At 43.9% G+C, this 27,031-nt stretch overlaps 1 protein-coding gene across 8 annotated transcripts in view; it reads right to left on the bottom strand.

Moving 5' to 3' along the window:
* The window catches only part of KMT2C (lysine methyltransferase 2C), a 205,969-nt gene that overhangs the window by 115,056 nt on the left and 63,882 nt on the right, over positions 1-27,031 (bottom strand). For all 8 annotated transcript variants that reach the window (XM_073677706.1, XM_073677708.1, XM_073677707.1 and 5 more), the window contains exons 4-6: positions 21,937-22,122; positions 2,883-3,028; positions 2,696-2,805 (exon numbers count right to left, since the gene is read on the bottom strand). In XM_073677706.1, the coding sequence (XP_073533807.1) occupies positions 2,696-2,805; positions 2,883-3,028; positions 21,937-22,122 (442 nt within the window). The remainder of the gene's footprint in view (positions 1-2,695; positions 2,806-2,882; positions 3,029-21,936; positions 22,123-27,031) is intronic.

Here is a 27,031-nt window from a genome sequence, read left to right as displayed (position 1 = left end):
ACAGAAGCAATACCAGCTGATCCAGTTAGGGTGCCAGATGTCAGACCCCACTAATCTGATACAGATGACAGATTATAAAGATAGATCAATATCAATAAAGTAATGGACATCCCAATTAACCTTAAAAGGGTTATCCAGTGTCTATCAGTTCAGCATCAGGAGCTGCTGACATTTCGTTCAGGTATAATGCATGCTGTGTAAACATCCAATTAATTGGGAAAAGAAGTGTGCATGGTACCTGCTGCATATGAAGGCGACCTACTATATAATACTGCTAAGAAAAATACTGTATAAGACGGATTGTAAGAGCAAATTCAGGAAATTATATATAACAATGTTACACCTGTTTTCATATGCTCTACTAGAGAGATAACCGAGGGTGGTCCAACTGGGGACCATACTCTGAGCCAGAGAACCTCCAATTTCATGTATAAAAATAAAAAGTAGAAAATATGAAATGTAAAATGTTTTTAAAATTTCAGCTTTTAAACACTAGGGGGAGCAGCTACCCACATTTGACATGAAAATCAAGTGCAATTTTAGCTCACATTATGACTGCTGCAAATGTAGGCGGGATCTGCTAGCATGTGTCTGATGTTACTACTCCTCTCAACTTCTAGGTGTTTGCAAAAAGGAAGAGGGGGGAGGCTACAGTAGCACGTCATGGTATTGGTGATTGCAATATGATACTTACATGTAAACTGCGTCACAGAGGACTGCTGGCAGGGCTGATTCTAGCTTACCTGGTAATCGAGGTGTAAATTGGAATGGCGCCCTCCCCAGTGCAATATAAACATGCAGTGAATAAATGCAATTCCTCTATTGGTTTTTAGGGATCACTGAGTGGTAAAAACAAGAACTTTATTCTCCAGGTTGGTACTACTATGGCCATACCAAACTAGTATACATTTCTTTATTATTGTAAAATTGAAAAAAAAAATTCTGAAGTTGCATTAAAAACCAGGTTTGTTGTGTCATTTTTACAGACCCGTATTGTGATATTTTTCCGTTGATGGAGATGTGTGAGAATTGTTTTTTTTGTGTGGAGAGCAGACGTGTTTATTGATAGTAATTTGGGATGCATACAATGTTTTGAACACTTTTTATTGCATTTTTTAGGGAGGTGTGGTGACTCAAAAAGGGCAATTTTGGCGGTTCGATTACTTTTTAGTGTATGGCACATCCTTTTACGGATGTGGCAGTATTAATCAGGTTTACATTAGCTTTTTTTTTTTTTTAAAATAGGGAAAAGGGGGTTGAGGGGGGTTTATTATTTTATTTTAAGCATTGGGAGGAGGTGAAAGAAACTACAACCCCCCTTAAAAGCTTCCTCCTGCCACTGATAGGGAATGTTCACACGACCGATTTCTCCACGTGTGAAAAACAGATTATTCTGATGAGCATGGCAACAGTTTTTCTAGCATGGGGGGGGGTTTCTCCACCTTTTCCTTTCTTTCTGTGAAAATTCGAGTACATTGTGATTTTTTTCATGTACCCATTGCCTTGCCGATTTTGATCCGATCACCCAGACCAAAATTGGACATTTCACAGTTTGTTTTTTCGTGGCCCACTCGGCCAGAGGCGAAAAGAAAAAAAAAAACAACTGACATGTGTACAGTCCCAAAGAATATCTCTGGTATGAGTGCTAACCGTGAAAACCGCTATAGCACTCGTACAAGAATGTCGGTAGTGTGCACGAGTCCTTAGCTGTATCTGTTCCTGGGAAAGCTGTTCTTAGGAGTGTGCTACCCAGCTGTCCCAGAAAAAGATACTATAAGAAGCAGCTGAAGATCCAAATAGCATAGAAGATGCATTAGAGAGGTTAGGTGGGAATGAAGGGATAGGGAGTTTGCATTTTCCCCCTCCTCTACATCTGCCCTCGTTACCGCTCGCTGATCCTTACAGTGATCAGAGTGGAGCAGTAATATCATTGCAGGCTGCTGCGCTCTGATCACAGTAATTACCAGTGAATGGTGACAGAAAGCCCGGGAACCAGGGCTACAGCAGTGACTTCAGCCATTGACCTGTTCTGGCCACTGGATGAATTTACCACCATAGCCTTGGTGACCAGACTTGCTTTCACTGCTCACATGTAATTACTGTGATCCGAGCGCTGCAGCCGACAAAGATTTGACTGCTCAGATCTGATCACAGTAAGCATCGGTGACGGAGGGAAATTGTAGCCCAGTGCACGGCATTGGGCTACAATAAAATGTCGCCGGGCTCCATCTACAGCTATGAACTTGGCATACTAAGGGGTGTGCACAGGTCACAGGTGAGCATGATAGAAGCATTGGAGATCTGGTTGAACGCTGACCGAAGTCTCCTATGGACTTTCTGCTGTCTGTTGTGCTTTAACACACACAAGCAAATAAAAATGGAAGCCCCCCAGAAAAAAAATAAAAAAATACTATAACAAACGGAGATGAAAACCACATCAGTTCCTTTATATTGCAAATTCTGTAGAAATAAAATCAATGAATGCCGACAATTTCAATAACCATTTTGTCCTGCACCTCCGAATAAATTATCGACTTCCATTATATCTGTAGATTGACATGAAGGTTTAGATTCCATATCAGAAAAACAGGGAAGAACAAAAGTTTAAAAATTCAGTATGCTCTAATCACAAACAAAAGTGATGCAAATAATGCATATAATATGTGAAGCCAGTTTCTAGCCACCAATAACTCACTTCTGTGCTCCCTGAGATGACCGCTTTGTCCACGTTGACCAAGCCCTGATCTTCAGAGTGGTGCACGCCTGGTGACCATTCTGCACAGCGTTGATGAGCCCAGCAATGACCTGGGAGGGGGAAAGATAGCTTAGCACGTGCTGTAATGTGAACGATCCACACAGGAAACATATCTAAATAATCTTACCTGTAGGCTCAAACAAGAACTGGACGTGGAGGTCATCAGGAAGGCCAACTTGAGACAGTTCATCCCAGAATTTGCTGCCCTGCTCCTCAGATGCTGTTTGGGTGCTTACACTTGTATAGGTGACATTGTGTAGTGGGGATTTTACTCTGTAGGAAAGGAGAGATAGAAGTAATAATGCAGTATGGCTCCGTACTAAAGGAAGACAGGAGAAAGAACAGCACAGCCTGAAGAAAACTGCAAAATATTCCAAATGCCTGGAAATCATTTATTGTAATTAAAAATAAATATATATTCATATGGTTTTATATTTGGGAGTACTGATTTAGACCAAGCCTTAAAAAAATGTTCTTGTTGTCATCATAGTTCAGGACATGTATCACTGCAGTAGGTTTCATTTCTATCTATGTAATAGCATACGGTAGAAGAATAAAAAAATAATCCATATCCAGAGTAAAAGAAAACATCTCATCGAACGGCACAAGGAAGATTCAGAAAATTCTGAATGGACACTTACACTTCAATCAGCCTTTAAAAATGGTGAAAAGGGAGAGGAGGAGAATGCAGCGGCAGACTTGCTCTGTGACAAGGGAAGGAGCTCAAGCTTTGGGTATGTTCACATTATGTATTTTGTTGCTGGGAAAGGCAAAGTATATTCCCTGAATTTCATAGCAGATATCCAAGGCTGACCCTCGGATTTGCACTTTGTACTGTGGCGAGTCTGCAAGAGGATTATCCCCATTCAATAGGGTTAATCCAAATGTGGCTATATCTCCTGGTTTCTGGACAAAAACCACTTACACAAATGACACGTCACTTATTAAAGCCATTTGTAAACCAGCAGCCATATGAACAGCAATCCAGATTTCCCATTTAAAACACTGGGAGTTGGTTTGTGGGAGCTGAAATCAATGTGTAAAACGCTCTGTGTAAGCGCTCCATTAGTGTGCCGGGCACAGCACCGACATCAGACCAGGAAAAATCTATCCATTCAGCAGGCATGCAGAGAAGATATGGATTTTAAGACCTGCAGCCGACTAAGAACGCACAACAATCCTTATTTAGCATCTCTAACTTGCTTTTCAGAACATAAATTCCACCTTGACTATAGAAATCACAGTCTGCAAATAGCAGGTCTACATGGCCCATGTTACCAGAAAGAGAAGGGAGATCCAGAGAGAAAGAAGCAGAGACACGGCACTGTCGTCTACTAGCAGTGTTTCATCCCTCCCCAGTGCGGCCCAGCGACGCGGCCCAGAGCGCACAGCGACGCGGCCCAGTACTGATGGTTTATGTCCACCATGATGCTGATGCTTCTGAGCATGTACTACATAGAGACCGGTATCCCTAATGTCAGACTATGGCAGCCTGTTTCCTCCCACCAGCTCAGAGACATCTAAAAATTAGAAATAGCTCCTGAAGAAGGAAAAACAGGTGAAAAATGCAGGATACAAGTCATATAATGGTCAGAAGTCGTGTTATTGCTCTTGTACACACATGGATATTAAATGTGAAGACTCCTTATTGCCTGCCTGGGAATGTGGAGTGTGTAGTGGGGAAAGTTCCCCTGTCATGGGCATGTGAGAAATTTGCGGTGGTCTTAGGAGAATCTCACTGTGTGAGGATGTTAATCACTCTCATTAGTATGAATACAGGATCCGAGGCTCGACTAGTCTGGAGGAATCAAACACCCATCCAGCCTAATGTCTCATTCGCACATTCAAAGCCCGACTTAAAAGAAAGAAATGCTTCTATGTCACATTAAAGATATGGTGGTGGTTTATTAGGTGTAAGGGGGTCTGACTAGACTAGACTTTTGACAAGAGACTTTAATATTCAGAAACTCCAGAGATAGAGAAGGCAATAACAAAAAAAAAACAAAAAAAAAAACAACTTTGACATTGCTGGTCTGGCAGAGGCTGTTGAGGGTCCATCCGCTCCGTTCACAGACTCTGCTGATGCAGACAGGCCTCAGTACAGTCTTAGGGTATGTGCACACGATGCAGAAATGCTCAGGATTTTTTCCTGAGCGTTTCTGCATCTCTCTGGCAGGAAAAAACGCATGCGGATTGTACATGCGGTTTCCTGCCAGGGACATGCGGAAATGAAGCGGTCTTCACTTTCATTTCCGCATGCGGGTTGACAAGCGCTTCCCAAGCGATTTTAGCATCACTTGGAAAGTGCTTGTCAACTTTACACTATATAAATCCATGCAACCGGCATGGATTTATATAGTGTGTGAATGTCAAAAAATAAAAAATAAATCTATACTTTACCCTCTGATGGCCCCCGGTGTCCTGCTTCATCGGTCCCGGCTGCCGGCAGTGAAGACTTTAGGACCTTCCGACGTCAGCGTCACGTGACCCGGTCACATGACTCTGACGTCAGCGAAGGTCCTTCATTCAACCGCGAAGTGCCCGGGAAGCCGGCAGGACGCAGCGCGGGCCGTCAGAAGGTGAGAATATATATATTTTTTATTTTATTCTTTTTTTTTTAATGGTACCTGGGTCTGGATGAGAGTCCTCTCATCCACACCCGGGTACCATCCGCACATTAGACCGCATGAAAAGCGCATCAACATATACAGTGATGCGGATTCCATACGGTCTAATGCAAGTCAATGGCGGCAAAAGAGCAGCGTTTCCGCAAAATTAATTGACATACTGCGGATTTTTGACCGCAGCGTTTACGCTGCGGAAAAATCCGCATCATGGGCACAGCACATGCGGATTTCAATTGGGGAACATTGCTGCCCTTCTACCATGCGTTTTTCATGCGTTTCCGCAACTGCAAAAACGCCGCGGAAACGCATGAAAAACGCATCGTGTGAACTCAGCCTCAGGCTGTGAACCCACGATGCGTTTTTTAAGCGTCTCCGCAGCGGCAAAAACGCTGCAGAAACGCTTAGAAACGCATGGTAGAAGGCCTGCCATGGTCCCCAATGATAATGGGCATGTGCTGTGCACATGCTGCGGAGATTTCCGCTGCGGATTATCATTGCGGAAAAAAACTCCGCACTATCAATTATTTTGCGGAAGCGCTGCGTTTTCGCAGTCATTGACTTGCATTGGCCCGCATGGAATCCGCATCACTGGATCTGTACATGCGGTATCCATGCGTTTCAATGTGCGGATGGTACCCAGGTGTGGAGGAAAGGAGACTCTCCTCCGGACCCGGGTACCATAGAACCTGTGAAAAAAAGAATAAAATAAAAAATAAATATTATACTTACCTTCTGATGGCCCCCGGTGTGCTCGTCTTCACTTGCCGGCAACTCGCGGTGGACTGAAGGACCTGGGCTAACGTCATAGTCATGTGACGGCAGGTCCTTCAGTGTACCACGAGCTGCCGGCAAGCCAGGATGGAGCGAAGCAAGACTGCCGGAGCCATCAGAAGGTAAGTACAGATTTATTTTTTATTATACCATTCTTTAAGGTCACAGTATATAAATCCATGCCTTTTGCATGGATTTATATAGTGTGACCAAGTTGTCAAGCACTTTCCAAGTGATGCTAAAATCGCTTGGAAAGCGCTTGACAACCCGCATGCGGAAATGCAAGCGAAGAACGCTTCACATCCGCATGTCCCTGGCAGGAAAAACACATGTTCAATCCGCATGTACAACCCACATGCGTTTTTTCTGCCAGGGAGATGCAGAAATGCATCAGGAAAAATCCGGAGCATTTCTGCATCGTGGGAACATAACCTATGGTCCTCATACATGGTGAAGAAAACTCATCCAAACATGCCAATTTCAGCAAGAGACTGGACATGTGTATAAAGACCCCCAACAGAACTGACTGGCAGCACCTTAAGGTGCCCAAACGCCTCAGATTAGGGCTGTACAACCTTTTCTGGTCCAAAAGCCAAACAATTAGATTAATCCAAATCCAAAGGCCACAATAACATGTAAACACATATCAGAAGTGCATACTATTACGAGGACCCCAATCTACCAGGAGAAAGGGAGTCTCCTCCTTTCTGGAGTGCGAACCATGGAGGAGGCAAGGAGACAACACACACATGCAATACCCACTTCATTGTAGCTTAGGGAAACAGCCAGGCATTTCACATCTCCCATGAACTACAAAAGAGGGAGCCACACTTATGCACAACCATCTCTTGGAGTCCATTTATATAGATTAATTGGCGGTGAGATAGGACCGCCGATTTGTAAGCCTTGATGGTCGTTTAATAGCCTTTTTACACCGGCAGACCAAAGTAAACGACGCGCACTAAAGGATCTACATTAAATGGCTTAGCACACAGAGGCTGCCACGGCTCCCGACAGCGAGTCCTTTCTACGCATGATGATGCCCCGCCAAGAGGGAAGATCATGTCACCCAAATAGGAGCATTTTTCTCGTTCATCAGCCTGTTTACCTGGAAAGATAACCGTGAAACGAGTGGCTTTAAAATTGCTCGTCCACGATTATCTTTCAGTGTAAATGCAGCTTAACTCTTTAGACTACTGAACAGAGAAGTCTGGGGGTCATACAGGAGGGCATCCAGTGCTACGCATGTGACCCCCCCAGCGACAGGTTATGCCCCTCCACCTTAGGTAAGTGTCAGCTGAAAAGCAGTCTTTCCTGACCCCTTCCACACACATGCACGCTCAGCTCTCAACCAGGCGATTAAAAGCAGTGTGCCCGATCCATCACACTCCTTACTGTCAAAAAAAGTCATGCACAATGCTTAATGGGTTAGACTAGACGCCCTAAACATGCGGCCCCGCAGCTCCCCGTGAAGAACGCGGCCCGGGACAGGTGCCTCCAATGCCAGTGCTTCATTCCAGCTGAATGTGCAGGAGCAAGTGGTTGCTGTTCACCCAGGGAGCACAGTCATGTGAGGATTTTTTTCTCCCTTTTTTATTTGTATGTGAAGAGCAGCAACATTGGGGACATTTGCTACGAGAAGGTGAAAAGGATGGGGCATTTTCTACAAACAAAGTGACCAGGATGGGGACATTGCTACAACAAGACCAGAAAATTGTCAAAAATTGTCAAAAAGTTATATGAAAAAAAAAATGCTATCACTGAAAATGTTATCTCATCCTGCAAAGCATGCAGCATATACCCAGTAGAGATTGAGACCCCTGGTTTATGCAGACTTTTCTCTGTGTATTATGGGGAGGGGTCTTTATCCATCTCTTCCATACAACACCTGCAGGCTCGGATCTGAACAACACTTTTAATACACTTTCAAAATCTTAATTTCATTAATTGGGCACTAGTATTGAACCAAGCAACCCAAAAGCTAGAATAGAAATGCCATCCAGCATTGCCTATATTTTTGTCGTGGAATATGATTATTTTCTACTATAGACTCTGGGGTATGAAGCAGTCCCTCGTCACCACCTTTTCCAACGTATTTTAAAAAGCAGAAAAACATCACAATTTCCCAATTGGTTAGATAGCAACAGATGTGGTATGCATTGGATCACGCACACAATTTTGGCAGGAATGTCATTCCCCCTGGCACAATGAATTCCCTGATACTTTACGGTGCACGCATGATAATTACCAGCTAATTGTCCTGGCTTCTGGGGAGACTACTACTAGACCAGGAAACAGAGGAGGGAAAAAAATATTGACACCAGCAGTTTTCCTGACGAGCAAAATATGCAAGACTTGAGGTTATTCATTGGTGATTAATCAATATTAAATTATAGTAAAGGAAGAAAGAAAAAAAAAAGCACTGTACCAAAATGTCTTGGCAGCTAAAAGGTAAAGTCTAAGCAAAAATAGGTGTTCCCCATAAGACTGCAGAGACGCTATCCTCTTTGTAATTGTCGTCTTCTACTTCCCTTCTGATCATGACCCTGGTGCGGTGCCAGCTGTGCCAGCCAATCAGATGTGTGCCGCACAACAGAGGCTCAGTGCTGGGTCTTGGCCACGGTCCACAGCGGAGCTCGGAGAGATTACATCAGCAGCACACGGGACACTACACTTGTTCCAAGATAAATCAATTTGGCTCTTTTCAGAGCGGCTCCAGGAAGCTCTCGGGATGAGAGGCAGCCGCAGAAAGAGCTCCTTCCAAAACGTGGCAGGGCCTCCGCGCTCGCATTCAAGGCGAAACCATGGTGAGCAGGGCAGGCAAATCCAACAGCTAACCTACAGATGGATTTTATCATTACTTTTATTATTCACTGTATGTTCAGGTCCTCTGCCGAAACCTGCACCTGCTCAGGCTGTAATACATAGAGTGGTCTCCGTAGGGTCAGGGAGAGCGGTGTAATTATATGGGGGCTTTATAGTGATAGCAGTGATCGGCCAGCAGCGCTGGAGGCACCACATACTAGTAAATGTTCAATGTCCAAAACAATGGCAGCTGCTAATACTTTTGTTTCTTCTTTTATTAAGACCTCACTTACGGCACTCACATATGAAAGCGCCATTTTTGAATAGTTTGAGTGAATTTCTCACTGATTTTAATGCCAGTTTTCTGACATTCAACTGGAACCTTCAGTTGTCAGTTCTAGTAGATACTGTTCACTAGTGTTGAGCCACCCCCATAGTGTTCGGGTTCGGTTTGTCGAACACCGGTATGTTCGCCGAACGGTTCGTCAAACACCGTTAAAACCAATGGCAGGCAAACAAAAACACATAGAAACACAGAAAACACCTTCAAAGGTGTCCAAAAGCTGACAAACTGCCCAGAAGACACAACTAACACATGGAAAAGTGACAAGTACATATAGTCATGCGAAAAGAAAAGAGGTGGAGGAGTAAAAGGAGGGGGAGACACAGATATAGGCATGTCATGCCCTTCTAAAATCAAGAAAGGCTGGAGTAAAAAATCTAAAATCAGCCTACCAACACCCAGACGTCGAGACAAGAAAATTAAAACAAGAAATATATCTTTAGGTAGAATGGCGGTTCCATTCAGAACACTTTCCTTACAAGACGTAGTGGTATCCCCGGTGGGAGTCGTGCCAAAAACGGAACCCAATACATTCGGACTAATCCACCATTTGTCATATCCAAGGGGCAGGTCCGTAAACGACAACATCGACGCGGAACCAAGTACAGCAGTATATATTGCACATCCTTTGATAAGGCAATCAGGCGGATCAAGAAGTTGGGAAGGGTCACCCTAATGGCCAAAACAGACATTGAGGGGGCATTCCGGTTACTTACTACCTGTGCCTCCGAATAGTGTCCGCCTATTGGGCTGCTTCTGGGAAGGAGCATACTATATAGATCGCTGTTTGCCCAAGGGGTGCTCCGTATCCTGCTCACTATTTGAGGTGTTTAGTTGCTTCCTCGAATGGGTCGTCATGGACATTTCTAAGGGGGAACATATTATCCATTACCTCGACGACTTCTTATGCCTGGGCCCAAAAGATTCGCCACAGTGTGAATACACGCGGTAGTCCACCTGTGAGGAGAGAGCTGGAGGGAGAGGGGACACCACAGAGCCGAGGGGTTAGATGGAGAACGGAAGAAGGAAAGAGGGCGAGTGAGGTAAGGGAGTACGGTAGAAGGCCGACCTAAGTTCCCCTACGTTCCTGCTGGGCGGGGAACAGCCCTGGGAAGAAAAGCAGCTTGCGCATCCCTTTGAGGTTACGGGTGCGAGCGGGCAGAGGGACTACGCTGGAGTGCGAAGCAGACACGGCCAGTCCGTTCCTGCCCGTGCGGCCTCCGTGTCGCCGGGTTTGTGCCAGAGCCGCGGTGGACCCTGACGGCCAGCCCCCCTCTCCCAATACTGGTGCCTGTACGCTGGTGGGTCGAGACCCCCTGCGGTGGAGGCAGGTCTAAGCTCTGTAATTTAAATTGGCTCTGTAATTTGAATGAGTACACTTTAAATCCTTTTACAAGGATCTATTGGAGGGCAAGTCTGGTGCCAGCAGCCGCGGTAATTCCAGCTCCAGTAGCATTCACTAAAGCTGAGTTAAAAAGCTTTTATAAAGATCGAGCTTGGCGCCCCGCCGAAAGGCGTGCTACCGCCAGTCCCAGCCCCTTTGCCTTGGGGAGCCTCCGCGATGCTCTTGACTGAGTGTCCCGGGGGCCCGAAGCATTTCCTTTGAAAAAAATGAAGTGTCCAAAGCACGGGTGGTGTAGCTTGCTTAACAGCAGGGCTACTCCGCTGACTAGCAGACACTGCTACTAGGCCCAAAAAGATTTCCTGGGTTAGATGCAGTAAAAAATTAGAATTAGATACACAGGTGGTGTAGCTTGCTTCAAATGGGCTACTCCACTGACTACCAGACACTGCTACAGGCCCAAAAGGATCGGCTGAGCTACATTTCGCCAAATACTGTGAAAAACACTTGCACAGCACTGGCACAGACCTGCCTGGCAAAAAGTGCTATGAACTGCTGTAACCTAGCCCTCAAAAGGGCTGCAATTAGAACTAGTCCCTACTCCCTAAACCTATCTCTCTATGTAACTGGAAATTCGCTCGCAATTCACACAGCTATACTGTATAGCGCCCACAGCAGCAGCGGTGCAGTCTAACACTCAGGTGCAGCAGTGAGAAAATGATGGCAACGGGGAAAATGGCTGGGTCTTATAGGGCAAGGACATGTGACATACACAGCCAATGACATGCCCTTGCTTGTGTGAAAAAAAAAAGAACTTCGCTGTGTGTGTGCGCTGCTGACAGACTGCACCGCCCCACTGTAAATGCGGGAAAGAAAAAAAAAAATGGAGATTGGCATTATTTCTGCAGAGATCCATCCCCTCCCCCCGCCCACTCTACACTGAAACTGTCTATTAACATTGATTAACAGTAGTGATGAGCAAGCACTAAAATGCTCGGGTGCTCGAAGCTCGGGTCGAGCACATTGGAATACTCGGGTGCTCGACCCGAGCAACGAGCCCAATGTAAGTCTATGGGAAACTCGAGCATTTTTCTGGCGGTCCCCCCCAGGTCAAAAATTGCGCAAATTGATGGGAACAGTGCTCAATTAAACGTCAGGCAGGCAGAATATATAGGCAGACAGGCAGGCAGGGTATATAGGAGGGTGCATGAAAAACACAGCAGGGCACTTGGAACACACTAGTGCCCTCCGATTTTCATGCACCCTTCTCTTTAAAAAAGCCGGCCGGCAATTCATCGGCGGCATACACCGGTACCCGACAATTTAGAACAGAAAGAATAGAGCATCACACATAGATTTGATAGAAACATGTCAGTCACATATAGAATAAGTACAGTGACAGTGTTGGTTACTGTACTTGTCAGTGTTAAAATAAAGGATTAAAAAAAAAATTGGCGTGGGGTTCCCCGTAATTTTAGTCTCTAGCAGAGGTTAAGCAGACGGCTGGGGCAGATGTTTGAAGCCTGGGAAGGGGGTAATACCCACGGAGCTTCCCAGGCTACTAATATCAGCCCCCTGCTGAATATCTAGCCTTTACTAGCTATTAAAATGGGAGACCCCCCACAAAATAATGACGTGGGGTTCGCCCTATTTTAATAGCTAGCAAAGGCTAAGCAGACAGCTGGAGGCTGATATTAATAGCCCATTAATAGCCCAGGAAGAGTGCCATGAATACTGGCCCCCTCCCAGGCTAGAAACACCAGCCGTCAGCCGCCCCAGAAATGGCGCATTCATAGGATGCGCCAATTCTGGCACTTAGCCTCGCTCTTCCACGCTGCCCTGTAGCGGTGGCAGTGGGGTAATAGGGCTGGGGTTGATGTCAGCTTATAATGCCAGCTGACATCAAGCCCAGGTTAGTAATGGAGAGGCGTCTATAAGACACCCACATTACTAACCCCATAGTCAAAGTTAAAAAAAAACACAAACACCCAGAATAAAGTCCTTTAATTGAAATAAAGACATTCCTTTAATGTTCTAAATTAAACCATACTTACCATCACGCCCATTCCAGCTGAAGCCAACGATCTCCTGCAATAAAAATAAAATAATAAACCAACCTCATCCTTACCTTTTCCATGGTTCCCAGGACGGCTCCAGCTCTGCTACATTGACATGACAGGCTGGAGCGCAGCAGAACGCTGCCATCCAGCTTGCCATGCCGCAGACAGTGAAGCTCCCCAGTGTCTGGCTGCGACGGCATCCAGATGAGAAGAGTTCATGTCCAATGAACTCAGCTCACCTCATGCACGTCACTGACAGCGTGGGAGAATTCTCCTGCGCATGAGGGGGGGGGGGGGGTTGTCTTTTTTTTTTTTTTTGCAAATTAAAAGCGTTTTTTTACAGTAACAGCAAAAGCTATGAGATTTCAGAAACCTCGTGCACACTTGTTTTGTTTCTGGCTCAATTTTAGAGCTGCAGAGTTTTTGAAACCTACACTATTGTCTATTCTTTCTGAGTTTTTGCAGCGTTTTTTACCCATAGCAATAAGAAATTTGGAGAAAAAAAACAAAACACTGCAACAAATGTTTTTGCGGCATTCTTCGTGGTGTTTTTGGTGACAAAAAAAAATAAATAATTTATTAAATATGTGCTGTAGACAAATCCAACATGTAATCCGCATTAAATAAACAGAGCAAAAAACAAACTGTGAAAGAGGCGCAAAATGGGCATTTTAAACGCGTTTTGGCTGTGTGTGTACATTGCCTAAAAGATTTTATTCTGAAAAATGTGTGTATTTCAGTGCAAAAAAATGCCTATAAAAATGTACAATGCTGTGTTCAATGCCTTTCAATTCAGTTCATGCTGCTGCACCTTTTTTCCCGTGGTTTCCAAGACCGCACTGCAAGAAGTGTCAGCCACTTCCAGAAACCGTATACTGAATCCAGGTGCATCAGTCTAAGGGTATATTATTATTATTATTAATTATTATAGCGCCATTTATTCCATGGCGCTTTACATGTGAAAAAGGGGGTATAATACAAGAACAATTTCAATAATCTTGAACACAATGTGACAGCGACTGGTACAGGAGGAGCGAGGACCCTGCCCGCGAGGGCTCACAATCTACGAGGGATGGGTGAGGATACAGTAGGTGAGGGTAGAGCTGGTCGTGCAGCGGTATGGTGGAGCGAGGGTTACTGCAGGTTGTAGGCTTGTCGGAAGAGGTGGGTCTTCAGGTTCCTTTTGAAGGTTTCCACGGTAGGCGAGAGTCTGATACGTTGGGGTAGAGAGTTCCAGAGTAGGGCGGAAGCACGGGAGAAATCTTGTATACGGTTGTGGGAGGAGGAGATAAGAGGGGAGTAGAGAAGGAGATCTTGTGAGGATCGGAGGTTGCGTGCGGGTATGTAACGGGAGACTAGGTCGGAGATATATGGAGGAGACAGGTTGTGAATGGCTTTGTATGTCCACACAGCTTCTTGTACAATTTTTCACATGGATTCCATGCCACCTAAATCCTCATAACAAAATGCTTTAAATCTGTTAGCAACAAGCTTTCAATTGATTTGAATGAGAAAACGTGCTTAAAGTGCACCTCAAATTTTTTTTTTTTTTTTTACAAGGAAAAGTGTCCTGTCAATTGTTTGGCACAGATTGTTTTTTTGTTTGTTTTTTGCTAAAGTTTTTAGCGCTTTTTTTTCTGCAAAGATTTTACAGGGGAAACGATCCAAGAATACACCCCATATTATAAAGAAAGTTTTTTTTAAAAAAGCATCAAAACAGCATCAACCATGTTTTCTTACACAACTTTTGTACAATACCCAAAAAATGCTTAACATATTTTTAATGGTGAAGAAATAGAACAAGTTAGTACTGAATAAAGTAGGACTAGGTTAGATAAAGCTATTTGGTGGGGGTATTATAGTCACCGAGATCTGATAGATGCAACTCTCCCATACAATATATACAGTACATTTTTTTTTTCCTAATAAAGATCTTTTACAGTATGAATATATATATATATTTTTAATATCTTTTTCTGATTAATACATCTCCCCACAGTATAAGTGTATGCATACATGCTATTTACCAGAATATATACTGTATAGTGTATATCAGATCTCGGTGGCTAGAATCCCCCACCGTACGGCTTTATCTACCCTAATCCTACATTATTCAGGTATATGAATAAACCGTGTTGTGTTGGTAAAGTGAAGGATCAGCAGTGCAGCGTAGTTGCAGGCGGCAGGTGAAACAAACCACCGAGTGGCACAGCCTCCCCCATCTATAACAACTAAATCTAGCAGCAATTTCACTTTGTTCTTTTGCCCTTTTTATTCAGCTCAAAAAAAAAAAAAAAAAAGCGCCACTTACACTTCATTTTCTGCTGTGAAAATGAGGGTTTACATAGGAAGGGACAATGCAGTGAGTGTGTATATAACTGCGACGCAGGCTATGGAAGGCAATATAGAGGAATACGAGCAGCATCCGGCGGCATGGAGACATCACAGTAAGCCCCCCGCGCCTTACACCCCCTGATCACCCCACAATCTACTGCAGCTTCCACAATACCAGCTCCACATAGGAAACCAAAATGAGACATATGAAAAATACAAGCTACTTGCCAATGCTGAAAAATACAGTCAGCACCAAAAACCGGGAAAAAAAACAAAAAGAACTTTAAACAGCAACCTACTACAGTCACACGAGAGTGCCAGGAAGACCGGAGAGAAGAGGGCAGCAGGTTATCAGCGTTCTACACCTCACCACCCCCCATGGTGACGTCTGAAGAAGCCGTCATAGCTGAAAAAATGTCCAAGATTTAGAAAATATGGTTGTGGGTTATTATTCATTAATCCCAAGGCACCAAACATGTGAATGGTAATACAACAATAACAAACATGACAAACATGCTATTGCAGGTCGTAGGGTGAAGAGGAGGCTTTCAGATTGTGTTTGAAGGTTTCAAAAGTGGGAAAAGGGTTGGAAGAGCCAGACTGGTTGTGGTAGTAAGTTCTGCTGTAAGTTATCCAGGACTATTCAATTTTATTTCTACTACAGGCCTAAGAACTAACTGACAGGTAGTTGCCAACTACCTGCCTTTTGTGCCCAGTGCCGATCTCTGCTGGGATTCAGTGGCTTCCGCTGACGTTACATCCACAGAGCAGCCACTTCGGCTCTTCTTCCACTTTGTTCTGTTGATTGGGCATGACTAACTGCAGGAAGCTGGCTGTCTATCAGCATGATGTCGGCAGCCCTGTCGACGGGGCGTGAATGCAGACATCATTCAGATTGACAGCCGGCTCCCGGAAGTTAGGCAGTAGAGCAGTTTTGTAGACCGATGAACAGTCCATAGGAGCAGTTGGAGGAGCCGGCTCACTTTGATTAAAAAAAAAAATAAAAAAAAAAAATCGCACTGCGTAAACTGACCTGTGCTACATGTTTAAAATCAGAAACATGTCAATTTCTCTTTGAGTACGCTGAGATTTGTGTGTGAATTTAACCCACAGAATTGCATCAGATGAGAAAAATCCGGAGGTAAATAACGCATATGCATTTTTAGTGGATTTCTGCTGGGGAAATGCACTAAATCGCATGTAATCCGCATGCGACTGTCAAAGGTTTTGTCAATGCCAAATACCAGGATGTATATATATAAAAAAAAAAAGCAGCTAGATTTAAAAGATACTGCATAAAACAAAAAAAGCATGTTGAAAAATCCAATGAAATAGGCGATGTAATTTACAGAATAGGGGCAGAAAAGCTGCAACATCTAAAAGTCACCAAATACTCACTGTGGGAACATAGAAGCACAGGAGGTCCTGGAGACTGTTGTATGAGGAGTAGACCGGAGAAGACTATAAGGACTGGAGGTTTTCCCCTTCCAACTTTCTGCACAGCATCAGCATACGCCAGTGTTGAATTATCAGCGCCACTCACCTTCCCCTGCTCTCTGCCGCTGCTCCCAGTGATTGCTTACAGGCTGCAGCGGTGACGTCACAACCAGGCTCATGACTGCTGCAGCTAATCACTAGACTCGGCAGCTTGTGCAGTCTACATGAGCATCACTGCTAAGCCCAGTGATTTATTGCAGCGGTCACATGCATTGTAGTCACTGCTGCAGCCTGTAAACAATTACTGGAAGCAGCGGTGCAGAGGCAGCACCTGAGCACAGGAAGGCGACTAATGTGGATTTTATTATTTTATCATGAGCATGCTGATGGTGTATTAAAAAAAAGAAAAAGTTTAATGGGAAAACCCCTTTCAGTGCAGAGGAAAAGGGTGATCAGGTCAGAGGGGACAGGTTGTGTGCTGCCTTCTAGGTAATTAGCAATATTTAGACCCGCATTTTTATGGGCAATGGGTAGCGGGCAAAGGCAGAAGAGTAGCACAGGTATAGGAGGATCATCCGGGCCGCTGTGTTGAGGATGGATTAGAGGGGAACAAGAGTGTTACCCCTCATGGGTTTTACTAGCAGGTGAATGGCCCGGGGCAGAGCAAAGTTCACATTGATAAAATGAAGAAAAGTCATCACAACTGGATTACCGCCATGAATTCTCCTAAATTGTACTCCACATACATGGATCATTCAGGACTCAGTTTGAAGGTTGTCTATAAATTTACTGAAGGCTAAATATCAGAAAATGGATATGTCTTGCCAGTAAGTCTTCAATAAACGACACAACAGCAAGCTATGCTACGCTACATTTTTACCACAAATGCACAAAAAAGGGTGAGCAAATAAGAAAATTGAAAAGAAAGACGACACTCCTCTGTATTGTAGCAGAGTATGGTAACCAAGCTGGATATGGTTGTGGTCCAAACCTGTATCTGTAGAGCCAGCACTAGGCAAAGGGGGCAACAAAAGACTGGCACAATGCTTACCACCCAATCACACACAGGTTTTTCATGTGAGCGCTGACAAGTGTCCATCAGACATAAGCCTAATTCACATGAGGGATTTTCCACATGGACCAAATCAATGGTCCTAGGTGAGAAAATCAGAGTATGCATGACTTTTTGCAGTTTCTTAGTTGAGTCTCCCATGGGTCTATTCAATGAGTTCTTGAACAATAGACAGCACACAGACAAAAACTGATGCAAATTCAATGCAATACTCATCAGTTTTTCACTGGTGTGCAAGTTGCTCACTGTTCGACTATTTACACAGATTTATAATGCTCCATTAAAAGTCATTATATAAAATCCTAAGCTCCCCCTAGTGGTGGCTGAAGAACAAAATAATTGTATTATTTAAAGGAAACCTGTCACCATGAAAATGCAGTATAATCTGCAGGTACAATGTTATAAAGCAGGGGGACCTCAGCAGATTGATATATAGTGTTGTGAGAAAAGACTAGGCATAACCTGTATTTTCATCATTTAATCCTCTGCTCTTTCTGGGGTTTTTGGTCCATCAATAACTGACAGCTATCTTTATATAAGCGTGCATACAGAAATAACTGTCAGTTACTGATAGGACCGCCCACTGGACCAGAGATCCCAGGAAGAACAGAGGTATAAATGAATAAATCACAAGTTATACTGAATCTTTTCTCACAAAATCACACATTCTGCTCACCTCCTCCTTCTCTATAACATGTGGGCATTGCATTCTCTTGGTGACAGGTTCGCTTTAAAGGGAATTTGACAGCAGGATTTATCAGCTTCCTAATACCATTTTTAATGATCACTGCCTTCTAACTAAATGCTATGTGCCTGTGTGTTAAAATACAATATTAAAGCCTCCCTGATCTCGCTGCCAGCAGTACCTGACTAGTGCAGGACCGCGGTCAACCATTACTACAGCATGTAGGGACCACGCAAACAGCAGTGTGACTGACATCCATCGTGTGCAGGGAAGAGAAGGAGGACAACAATCGCCTCCTCCCGGCACACTCTGGGATCTCAGTCATATTGCTGTTGGCATGATCTCTGCACACTCTCACAATGACCGACAGTGGTCCTGGAGATGTGGGCTCCCAAAAGGTAGGGAGACTAGGGAGGATTTCACATCACTTTTAAACACACATGTAGCATTAAGGTATAAGACAGGGATAATTAATATCTGTATTAGGAGGATGATAAAGTCCACCTAATTAAAACCTTTTTAAAAGTAAACCCTGCTTTCAGGTTCCCTAGAAAATGAACCTGTCAAGTGTATTATGTCCCCTATCTTACACAGGACATACTATATGGAGAGAAGCAAGGCACTTTGGGTAGTGCCTATACCCCCTGCTCTTTATCATCACTAATCCCTAGGCTGATATTGATGGACAAGTGTTTTGTTTTTTCCTATCAACCATACCATGTAAATATGTAATTATGATATATATGCTTATGCGATTTACAGCAGGACTTCTGAGTCAAAAGTGATCCTGGCAGGTCTCCTGGATGAGCCAGTGAGAGTCCTGCTTACCCCGCCCACACAAGATGATTGACAGTTTTCCTGTGTGCAAGTACAGAGAAGGCTGTCACTCAGGAGTGTGGGCAGGGAAGGAGGACTCAATCACTCTTATTTATGCTCCATTAACAAAAACACTTCTGCCAATCACTTGTTTTTTGCTTTTTTACACAATTTTATTTTAGTTTTTATTTATAGATACAATGAGGCTTCTAGGTCCCGTTAAAAATAGGTCTCCATCATGGGTCCCAGAGCAGTCTGGCCATTCAATACACTATCCTAACTGAACACAGGTTCTGTTGCAATCCATTCATCCCCCCAAAAAAAGTCATCATAGTTCCATTCAAATAAAACTACAGGGCCAACAGCGTCCATCTATACAGCTCCTACAGACCTGGAGAGGAATACATATTTTCACACCATTTGTATAGAGAAATTGGGGACCCCTATTCACACAAACACTGGGATCTCCAGAGCCCCCACTAATCACAAATCAGGTGCGAATTGGATGCGATTATAGGAAAATCCCTTTAAGTACTGATCACTGATAAAACAGACTATAAAACATGCACTTTCTAATTTCAAAATATATTGCGATGCACCATTATCCAACGTCTAATATAACATGAGTGGAAGACCTATATATTAGCCTATATTATCTGCTCCATGATATTTCCCTTTTATCATAATTCAACGTAGAAGAGAAAACACAGTATACTTTCACTCTCCGTGCTGTCAGGAATCCATTAGTGATCCACAATGCAGCCAGATCTTTTATCCAAACCCATTGTTTTTCTCATGTAAGCAATTCACTAATCCGAATAATAAAATACAAAAATACAGAAGCAAAGAGGACGACGGAAAGGACAACAAATCTTTGTGATAGCCTGCATTCAACTACTGTAAAGAATGACTAGTGCGACCTGGATTACTAAAGCACAACACTGTGCGGCAATGGGTGATATGCGCCATACTAAAGATGGAGACCTTAATTTTGAGTCAAAATAAAGACCATACACGTTTGGATGATTACAGGAGCCCTCCCATTGACTTTTTTTCCCCCTAAAACAGGTGTATATGCTGTAGTGTCCGTGAATTAATATACTCACCTACTGGTGCCTTCTCCAGGATCCAGTGTTGTTCTGCACCTCTTCTCAGTGACATCACCACTCTGCAGACTCTCCAGGATCCAGTGCTGTTCTGCACCTCTTCTCAGTGACATCACCACTCTGCAGACTCTCCAGGATCCAGTGCTGTTCTGCACCTCTTCTCCGTGACATCACCACTCTGCAGACTCTCCAGGATCCAGTGCTGTTCTGCACCTCTTCTCAGTGACATCACCACTCTGCAGACTCTCCAGGATCCAGTGCGGTTCTGCACCTCTTCTCAGTGACATCACCACTCTGCAGACTCTCCAGGATCCAGTGCTGTTCTGCACCTCTTCTCAGTGACATCACCACTCTGCAGACTCTCCAGGATCCAGTGTAGTTCTGCTCCTCTTCTCAGTGACATCACCACTCTGCAGACTCTCCAGGATCCAGTGCTGTTCTGCACCTCTTCTCAGTGACATCACCACTCTGCAGACTCTCCAGGATCCAGTGCGGTTCTGCACCTCTTCTCAGTGACATCACCACTCTGCAGACTCTCCAGGATCCAGTGCTGTTCTGCACCTCTTCTCAGTGACATCACCACTCTGCAGACTCTCCAGGATCCAGTGTAGTTCTGCTCCTCTTCTCAGTGACATCACCACTCTGCAGACTCTCCAGGATCCAGTGCTGTTCTGCACCTCTTCTCAGTGACATCACCACTCTGCAGACTCTCCAGGATCCAGTGCTGTTCTGCACCTCTTCTCAGTGACGTCACCTGTCTGCAGACTCTCCAGGATCCAGTGCTGTTCTGCTCCTCTTCTCAGTGACGTCACCTGTCAGCAGACTCTCCAGGATCCAGAGCTGTTTTGCTCCACCTCTCAGTGACGTCACAGCTCTGCAGACTCTCCAGGATCCAATGTAGTTCTGCTCCTCTTCTCAGTGACGCCACCGCTCTGCAGACTCTCCAGGATCTAGTGCCGCTCAGCTCCGCTTCTCAGTGACATCACCACTCTGCAGTCTCTCCAGGATACAGATCTCTCTCCTAAACACCCGATAGACATGCATACCAGATTTTGCAGAGCGTACATGTTTTCTCACTATGAAAAGGGGAGTAAATTGAAGACTAAACTCCTCTGGCAACAGCTTTTTAACCTAAGTCTGCCATACACATTAGATTGCTATCGGCCAAAAGATGCTTTGGCCAATTGTTCCAACTCTCCCATACACAGGAGGGCTTGTTTGGCTGAGCACTTCTGTATTATCGACGAGAAAGCTGCCGACTGATGTCAGCCGGAGACTTATCTCAGGGAGAACAAAGTCAGTCAAAAATCAGTCGGCCAGCGCCCTCATACACATTAGACAGCTGGCCGAACCTGTCGATATTGGAGGGTTCAACCAACATTCATCTAATGTGTAAGGGGGCCCTTCGAACAAAAGGACAGAATAATTATTCCTCAACTCCAGAATCTGTCAGAGGTGATTAATGAGGCTTAGATACACATTTAATTGGTCTCCCCAAATTCAGCACATTCAACCGATAAACCTCTAATGTGTCCAGCCAGAGCTCTAGTGAAAAGATGGTTAGCGAGAAACATACAGTACATAGAACAAAGTCAGCTTTAAGTCACCGGTGGCCCCTGCCGACAACCATTTTTAAACATTAAAAACCACAAAGAGGCAGTGCATAGAAAGACCTACGGCTTCTCTAGTATTAATACCCCAGCACAAAAATCACATCGGTTTCATAAAAAGAAGCGGATAAAAGCACACCAAGATAAAGCACGGGACGAGTATGAATACTCACTTTTGATGCCCTCGTTTTGCCGACTTTGCGGTGGGTTTACAGGTGCCAATGCTGCCATTAGGGTCTTTGTTCTCGGTCAGTGTTTTCCATGGAAGGAGAAAGTCAGGCGTGGGACTAAACTGTTTTAATTCACCTTGCCCCAAGAGACTTGGTTCACCACAATAACAGAAAGCGCAAAGTTGTTCACTAAAACGGAGAAAAGAAAAAAAGATTTAGATGAATGAGGTTTTCACAAGTCGCCCTGTGCAGCCGACATACAACCCCCGTGTTGGGACTTCTCACAGCTCCTGCGTTATGGGTTTTTGTCACCATTTTTGGTCAGGGTCATGTATCGCTGCACCAACACCTACACTGATCGTTAATACTTGATATGACAACTCTGTTTTAGGCGCCACTAACCTCATGATGCAGAAGTACAACCCTTTCATGAAGGCGCTTGAATAAGTTATATTTCTGCATTAGACATCTCAAGATACTAGATTTTAGCTGGAAGTCCCTTTTATACGAGTGGTTTCCACTACAAGTCCGGAAAAAGGGTTCAGGTTCCAGAATTACCAAACAGCGTACTAGCCTGATAACACAGCAATGTACTCTATCAACTGGTATATATAATGGTCCATTCAGGAATCTGGAAAAGCCTGGAGCCGTCATATTACTCATCAACCAACGTTCCTAAAAGTCACAAAAAAATCAGAAACGGCTTACTGTGGCCAATATTATTTCTTCTGCGTGACGCTTCTTATAATCCAGTCCATCATTTCTATATTGCAGTAATAAAGCAGGCAGAGAGTGAAGTGGAGCATATAAAATGTCACTCTCCTGCTAGCAGCCACTTCCGACCCACGAATGCTCCTAAGTGGGGGGTGGAGGCGGACGGCAGTCTCACCAGGACAAACAAGCTGTGTGTCCGGCTCTGGAGTCGCATTACACATCACACTTGTAGGGTCAGAACCAGCTGACATTGTGGGGAGTGAAGGCTTATAATGTAAAGCAGGCTCTGATCGGCACATTTCAAGAGAATTAACCCATTACAAGATCAGTCTTCCCATTATAGAGTTTAACGGCGCACTGCCAAGTTAAGTTATGAAGATCAGCCCAGTGGGGGGTCCGGCAGGAAGACAACCACATGTACTGAGCACAGCACTGCTTAGACTCCCGTCCTTTCTGGCACAGAATTGGCTGCCTCGGTATGGATAGCATCCATTTAATAAATGGTTGTGTGGACAGTGATTTTGTGATATGCAAGACTGATGATCCCAAAATGTATATCAAAAACGCACTAAAGCAATGTAAATTAAAAAAATATATATAAAAAAATCTAATCTATTTTTTTTTTTTTCAAATAATTATAAAATAAATTAATTATAACAAATTATAATATATATATTCATTATTTTTTTACTAAATTGTTTTCTATATGTTTATACTGGATTATCTGTCAGTATATAGTATATATCCTCTGGCAGGTCTTTGAACTGTAAGTAAATCAATTGACCCTTTTATATCTTCAATCTGCATTCTTCCCGAGTAATTAGTATTTTAATGCATATGCAAATGAGGCATTAAGTGCTCTGGGGGTGGCGGAGAACTTGCAGAGCCTCTGCCTCCACAGCTTGTTCCTCCGCCCAGCATCACTCTTTTTTGTGATTGATAACTCACCGCCTGTGTGATGTCAAGCAAGGAAATCAGACAAGTTATCAATCAAGCTATAGAGACGGCCGCTCAGCGGGGAAACAACCACAAGAGGCAGTGGCTCCTTAGAGGGAATCTTGTCACTAGGTTTTTGTCACTTTATCTGAGAACACATTGATGTAGGGGCAGAGACCGTGAATCCAGTGATGTATCACTTAACGGGCTGCTTGCTGTAGTTCTGATAAAATCACATTCTTATCAGCAGAAGATTATTACTAGAGGACTAGTAATCTTACTGCCAGGTAGTCCTCCATATTCATGAGCTCTGTATAATCCCGCCTCCACCACTGATTGGCAGCTTTCTGTGGATACTTTGCATAGGCACAGATCTGCCAATCAGTGGTATGGACGGGGTTATACAGAGAACAGCTAGATCTGCACCAGAGGAAAAAATAATGATCATATCAAAACTGCAGAAAGCAGCCAAGTAAGTGACATGTTGCTGGAATCGGGGTCCGGCAAAAGAATCCCTTTAAGTGATAGATCTTTAATGAACTCAGCATGACCTCATTTGCATTTGAATTAAAGTGCTAATTACTCAAACATATATACATATTTTATAAAAGAAAACTGCTGCAGTAAATGTGGAGACGCTACAGCATTGCTCACCAGTGAGTGCGGCGCACTGGGTTCTGGCTTAGTGACCAGTATGGTGACTCACATCGTATTAGCGGTGCCCTGGTGATAGGGTAATTACTATTGATTTTGTTCTTCAAGTGCACAAGATAAAAGTTGTCATTTGAGCAAAACAACATCTGGAGAGGAAAGGAGCCATTTTATCAGTTGTAGAAGTATTGCTTTGATGCAATTAAAGTAAAAAGGGTTGCAGCTTCCAAAGCAAGGGGGGACGTAGATGTGGTTATTTACCGGCTCCATACCAGGTGACTGCTGTACTGGGGAGAGGCCAACACTGCAACAGAAAACCCTCTAGGTTGGGGCTATGTGGCAATATGCCTATTTTAGCGCTGTGATTTTGCTGTGTAAGGGAAAAAAACATATCGCAGACTGCACTAAAGACTATGGCAAGTGGGTGGTGTGCAATTTGCGACAGAAAAGCACATTTGTGAATCACTAAGTTGCAGGTCGCAATGGAAAACCATTGGAAATCATTGGGTGTGCTGGCACAACGAGACACCTGCGATCTCATTGTCACGGGACATTATTTTCTATGGGGCTTCACTGCGCCTTGCACCGTACACTACTGTGACAGTGGACCACACTTCCAAAGGGGCTTCATTTTCTGTAGCTGGTCGCAAGTTGCACAACACAATTGCCAAAGACTTCAATGCAAGTCACAAGCGACTGCTACTTACAGGCAACATTCCTGTCATTTGGATATTTTGAGGGCGGAGTTTTGGTTTGTTTTTGGAGTTTTTGTTGTTTTTTTTTAAAGAAAAATGACAGCTCTAAAAGATTTGGGGACAGCAAGTTGCAAGCGATTTGATTAAATATTTTTGGTCACACAACTGGTCTGAATTGCTGCCAAGCGGCACATCTCCATGTTTTGCCCTAGCCTTAAAAAACCTACTGTTATGCCACATGGCAACTTTCAACCAGTTAGGCGCTATAGCGTTCCCACCAGGAGAGATGTCCCTGGCATTTAGCCAATTAATCTATAGAGCAGCACACTGTAGTGACAAACACATGGATTCCAGTGATGTGTCACTTATATGACAATTTATAGTTTAACCAGCAGATTATCATCACTAAAGAAATCGTAAACCTGCTTGCCAGGTAGTCCTCCATATTCATGAGCAGGGCTGTGGAGTCGATAAGCCAAACCTCAGATTCATCAATTTCCATGACACCGACTCCAAATCTACAACTCAGACTCCCGCATACACGGCTCTTGTTTAAGTGATAAATTTACTGCACCACAGATTCATCTCCGCTAAAAGTCTAGACCCTTAGATCAGGAATAGGACAGACATTTATAGGACATGTCATAACTTTCCCAAATTCTTACGAAAACATATTCCCCACAAACTGCATTGAACTACTGTACCCAATTTATTATATATTTTAGGAGTTGGTCCATTTTTTACCGACTCCACCAAAATGGACTCCAACTCCACAGCCCTGTTCATGAGTTCTGTATAACCCCTCCTGCATCACTGACTGTGCATAGGCAGAAAGCTGCCATTGTACACAGAAGTGGTCAGTGGTGTGAACAGGGTTATTTATACAGGGCTCAGCATTCAGAGAACTGCTAGATCTACAGCAGAGAAAAAAAAGTGATATCAAAACTACAACAAGCAGCCCAGTCAGTGATACATCGCTGGAATCAGGGTCTCTGACACTACATTATGCTGCTCTCAGATGATGCAGCAAAAACAGACAGATTTTTCTTGAACATTCACTAGCTTAGCCTTTCATTGTCTCTTTAAAGCTGACCTTTCATCAAATCTTTAAAGTTGAGCTGGATTGACAATGTAATATTGCTGCAGAGCGGAATACATTTTTTTTTTTTTTTTTTAAATCTTGCCTCCCCATTGCAGAAATATTTCCAATCAAAGTTTTGGCACCTAATAAATTACCTAACGTGAAGTCCAAGTGGGTGGTGCTACATACTTCTCACTGGGAGTGTGCACTTCTTGTCCCTGTATGAGCTGCAAATCTCATAACTTAAGTTATGTTCTAGTAGGTGTTAACTCATTAGGTGCCAAATACTTTGCTAATATCTCCGCAATGGAGAGGCAAAATGGGAAAAATGAAAAAAAAGTTTTATTCTGCTCTGCTGCCGCGAATACAGCGAGTCCAGTTGAACATGAAAAATTTGTTTATAGGTGAGAAATTGAAGTAGTCATTCATCTTTTTAGTTCTTGAGGATCTGACTGAATTTAATTGATCGTAAAGAGGAAACCTCTACCAAAGATCGAACGCTACTTTATTTTTTGCCTTTTTTCGTCCTCTCAATACAAAAACAAGCATGTACATGTGTCTAGAGTATTAAAAAAAAAATCTGTTTATGTACGTACATAAAATACATTTACCAATGAGAAAAACTAAGTACCGTATTTTTCAGACTATAAGACGCACTTTTTTCCTTCAAAATTTTGGAGGAAAGTGGGGGTTTGCTTCTTATAGTCCGGTATACATAAATACTGTGGCTGTGGGTGGTGGGGGATGTGGGAGAAGCGACAGTGGCGGAGGAGCGGTGCACAGGAGGCAACAGCCACCTGCTGCAGCCTACACTGTGCCCGATACTAAAGAAAATGAATATTCACTGCTCCCCACACCCATGGGTGTGGTGAATATTCATGGCCTTTAATAGCGGGCACACTGACCGCCGAGCACAGCAGGAGCCACGCTGCAGCTAAAGTGTGCGCACTATTAGGGAGAATGAATGGTCACTGCTCCCTACGCACGCAGTCCCGGCATGGGGAGCAGTGACTATTCCGGC

The sequence above is a fragment of the Phyllobates terribilis genome, unplaced genomic scaffold (assembly GCF_046119375.1).
Source record: "Phyllobates terribilis strain yellow unplaced genomic scaffold, ASM4611937v1 Scaffold_4__5_contigs__length_816908805, whole genome shotgun sequence".
NCBI lineage: Eukaryota > Metazoa > Chordata > Amphibia > Anura > Dendrobatidae > Phyllobates > Phyllobates terribilis.
Note: the sequence above shows the minus strand (reverse complement) of the source record. Positions and strands in the feature narration are given on the sequence as shown.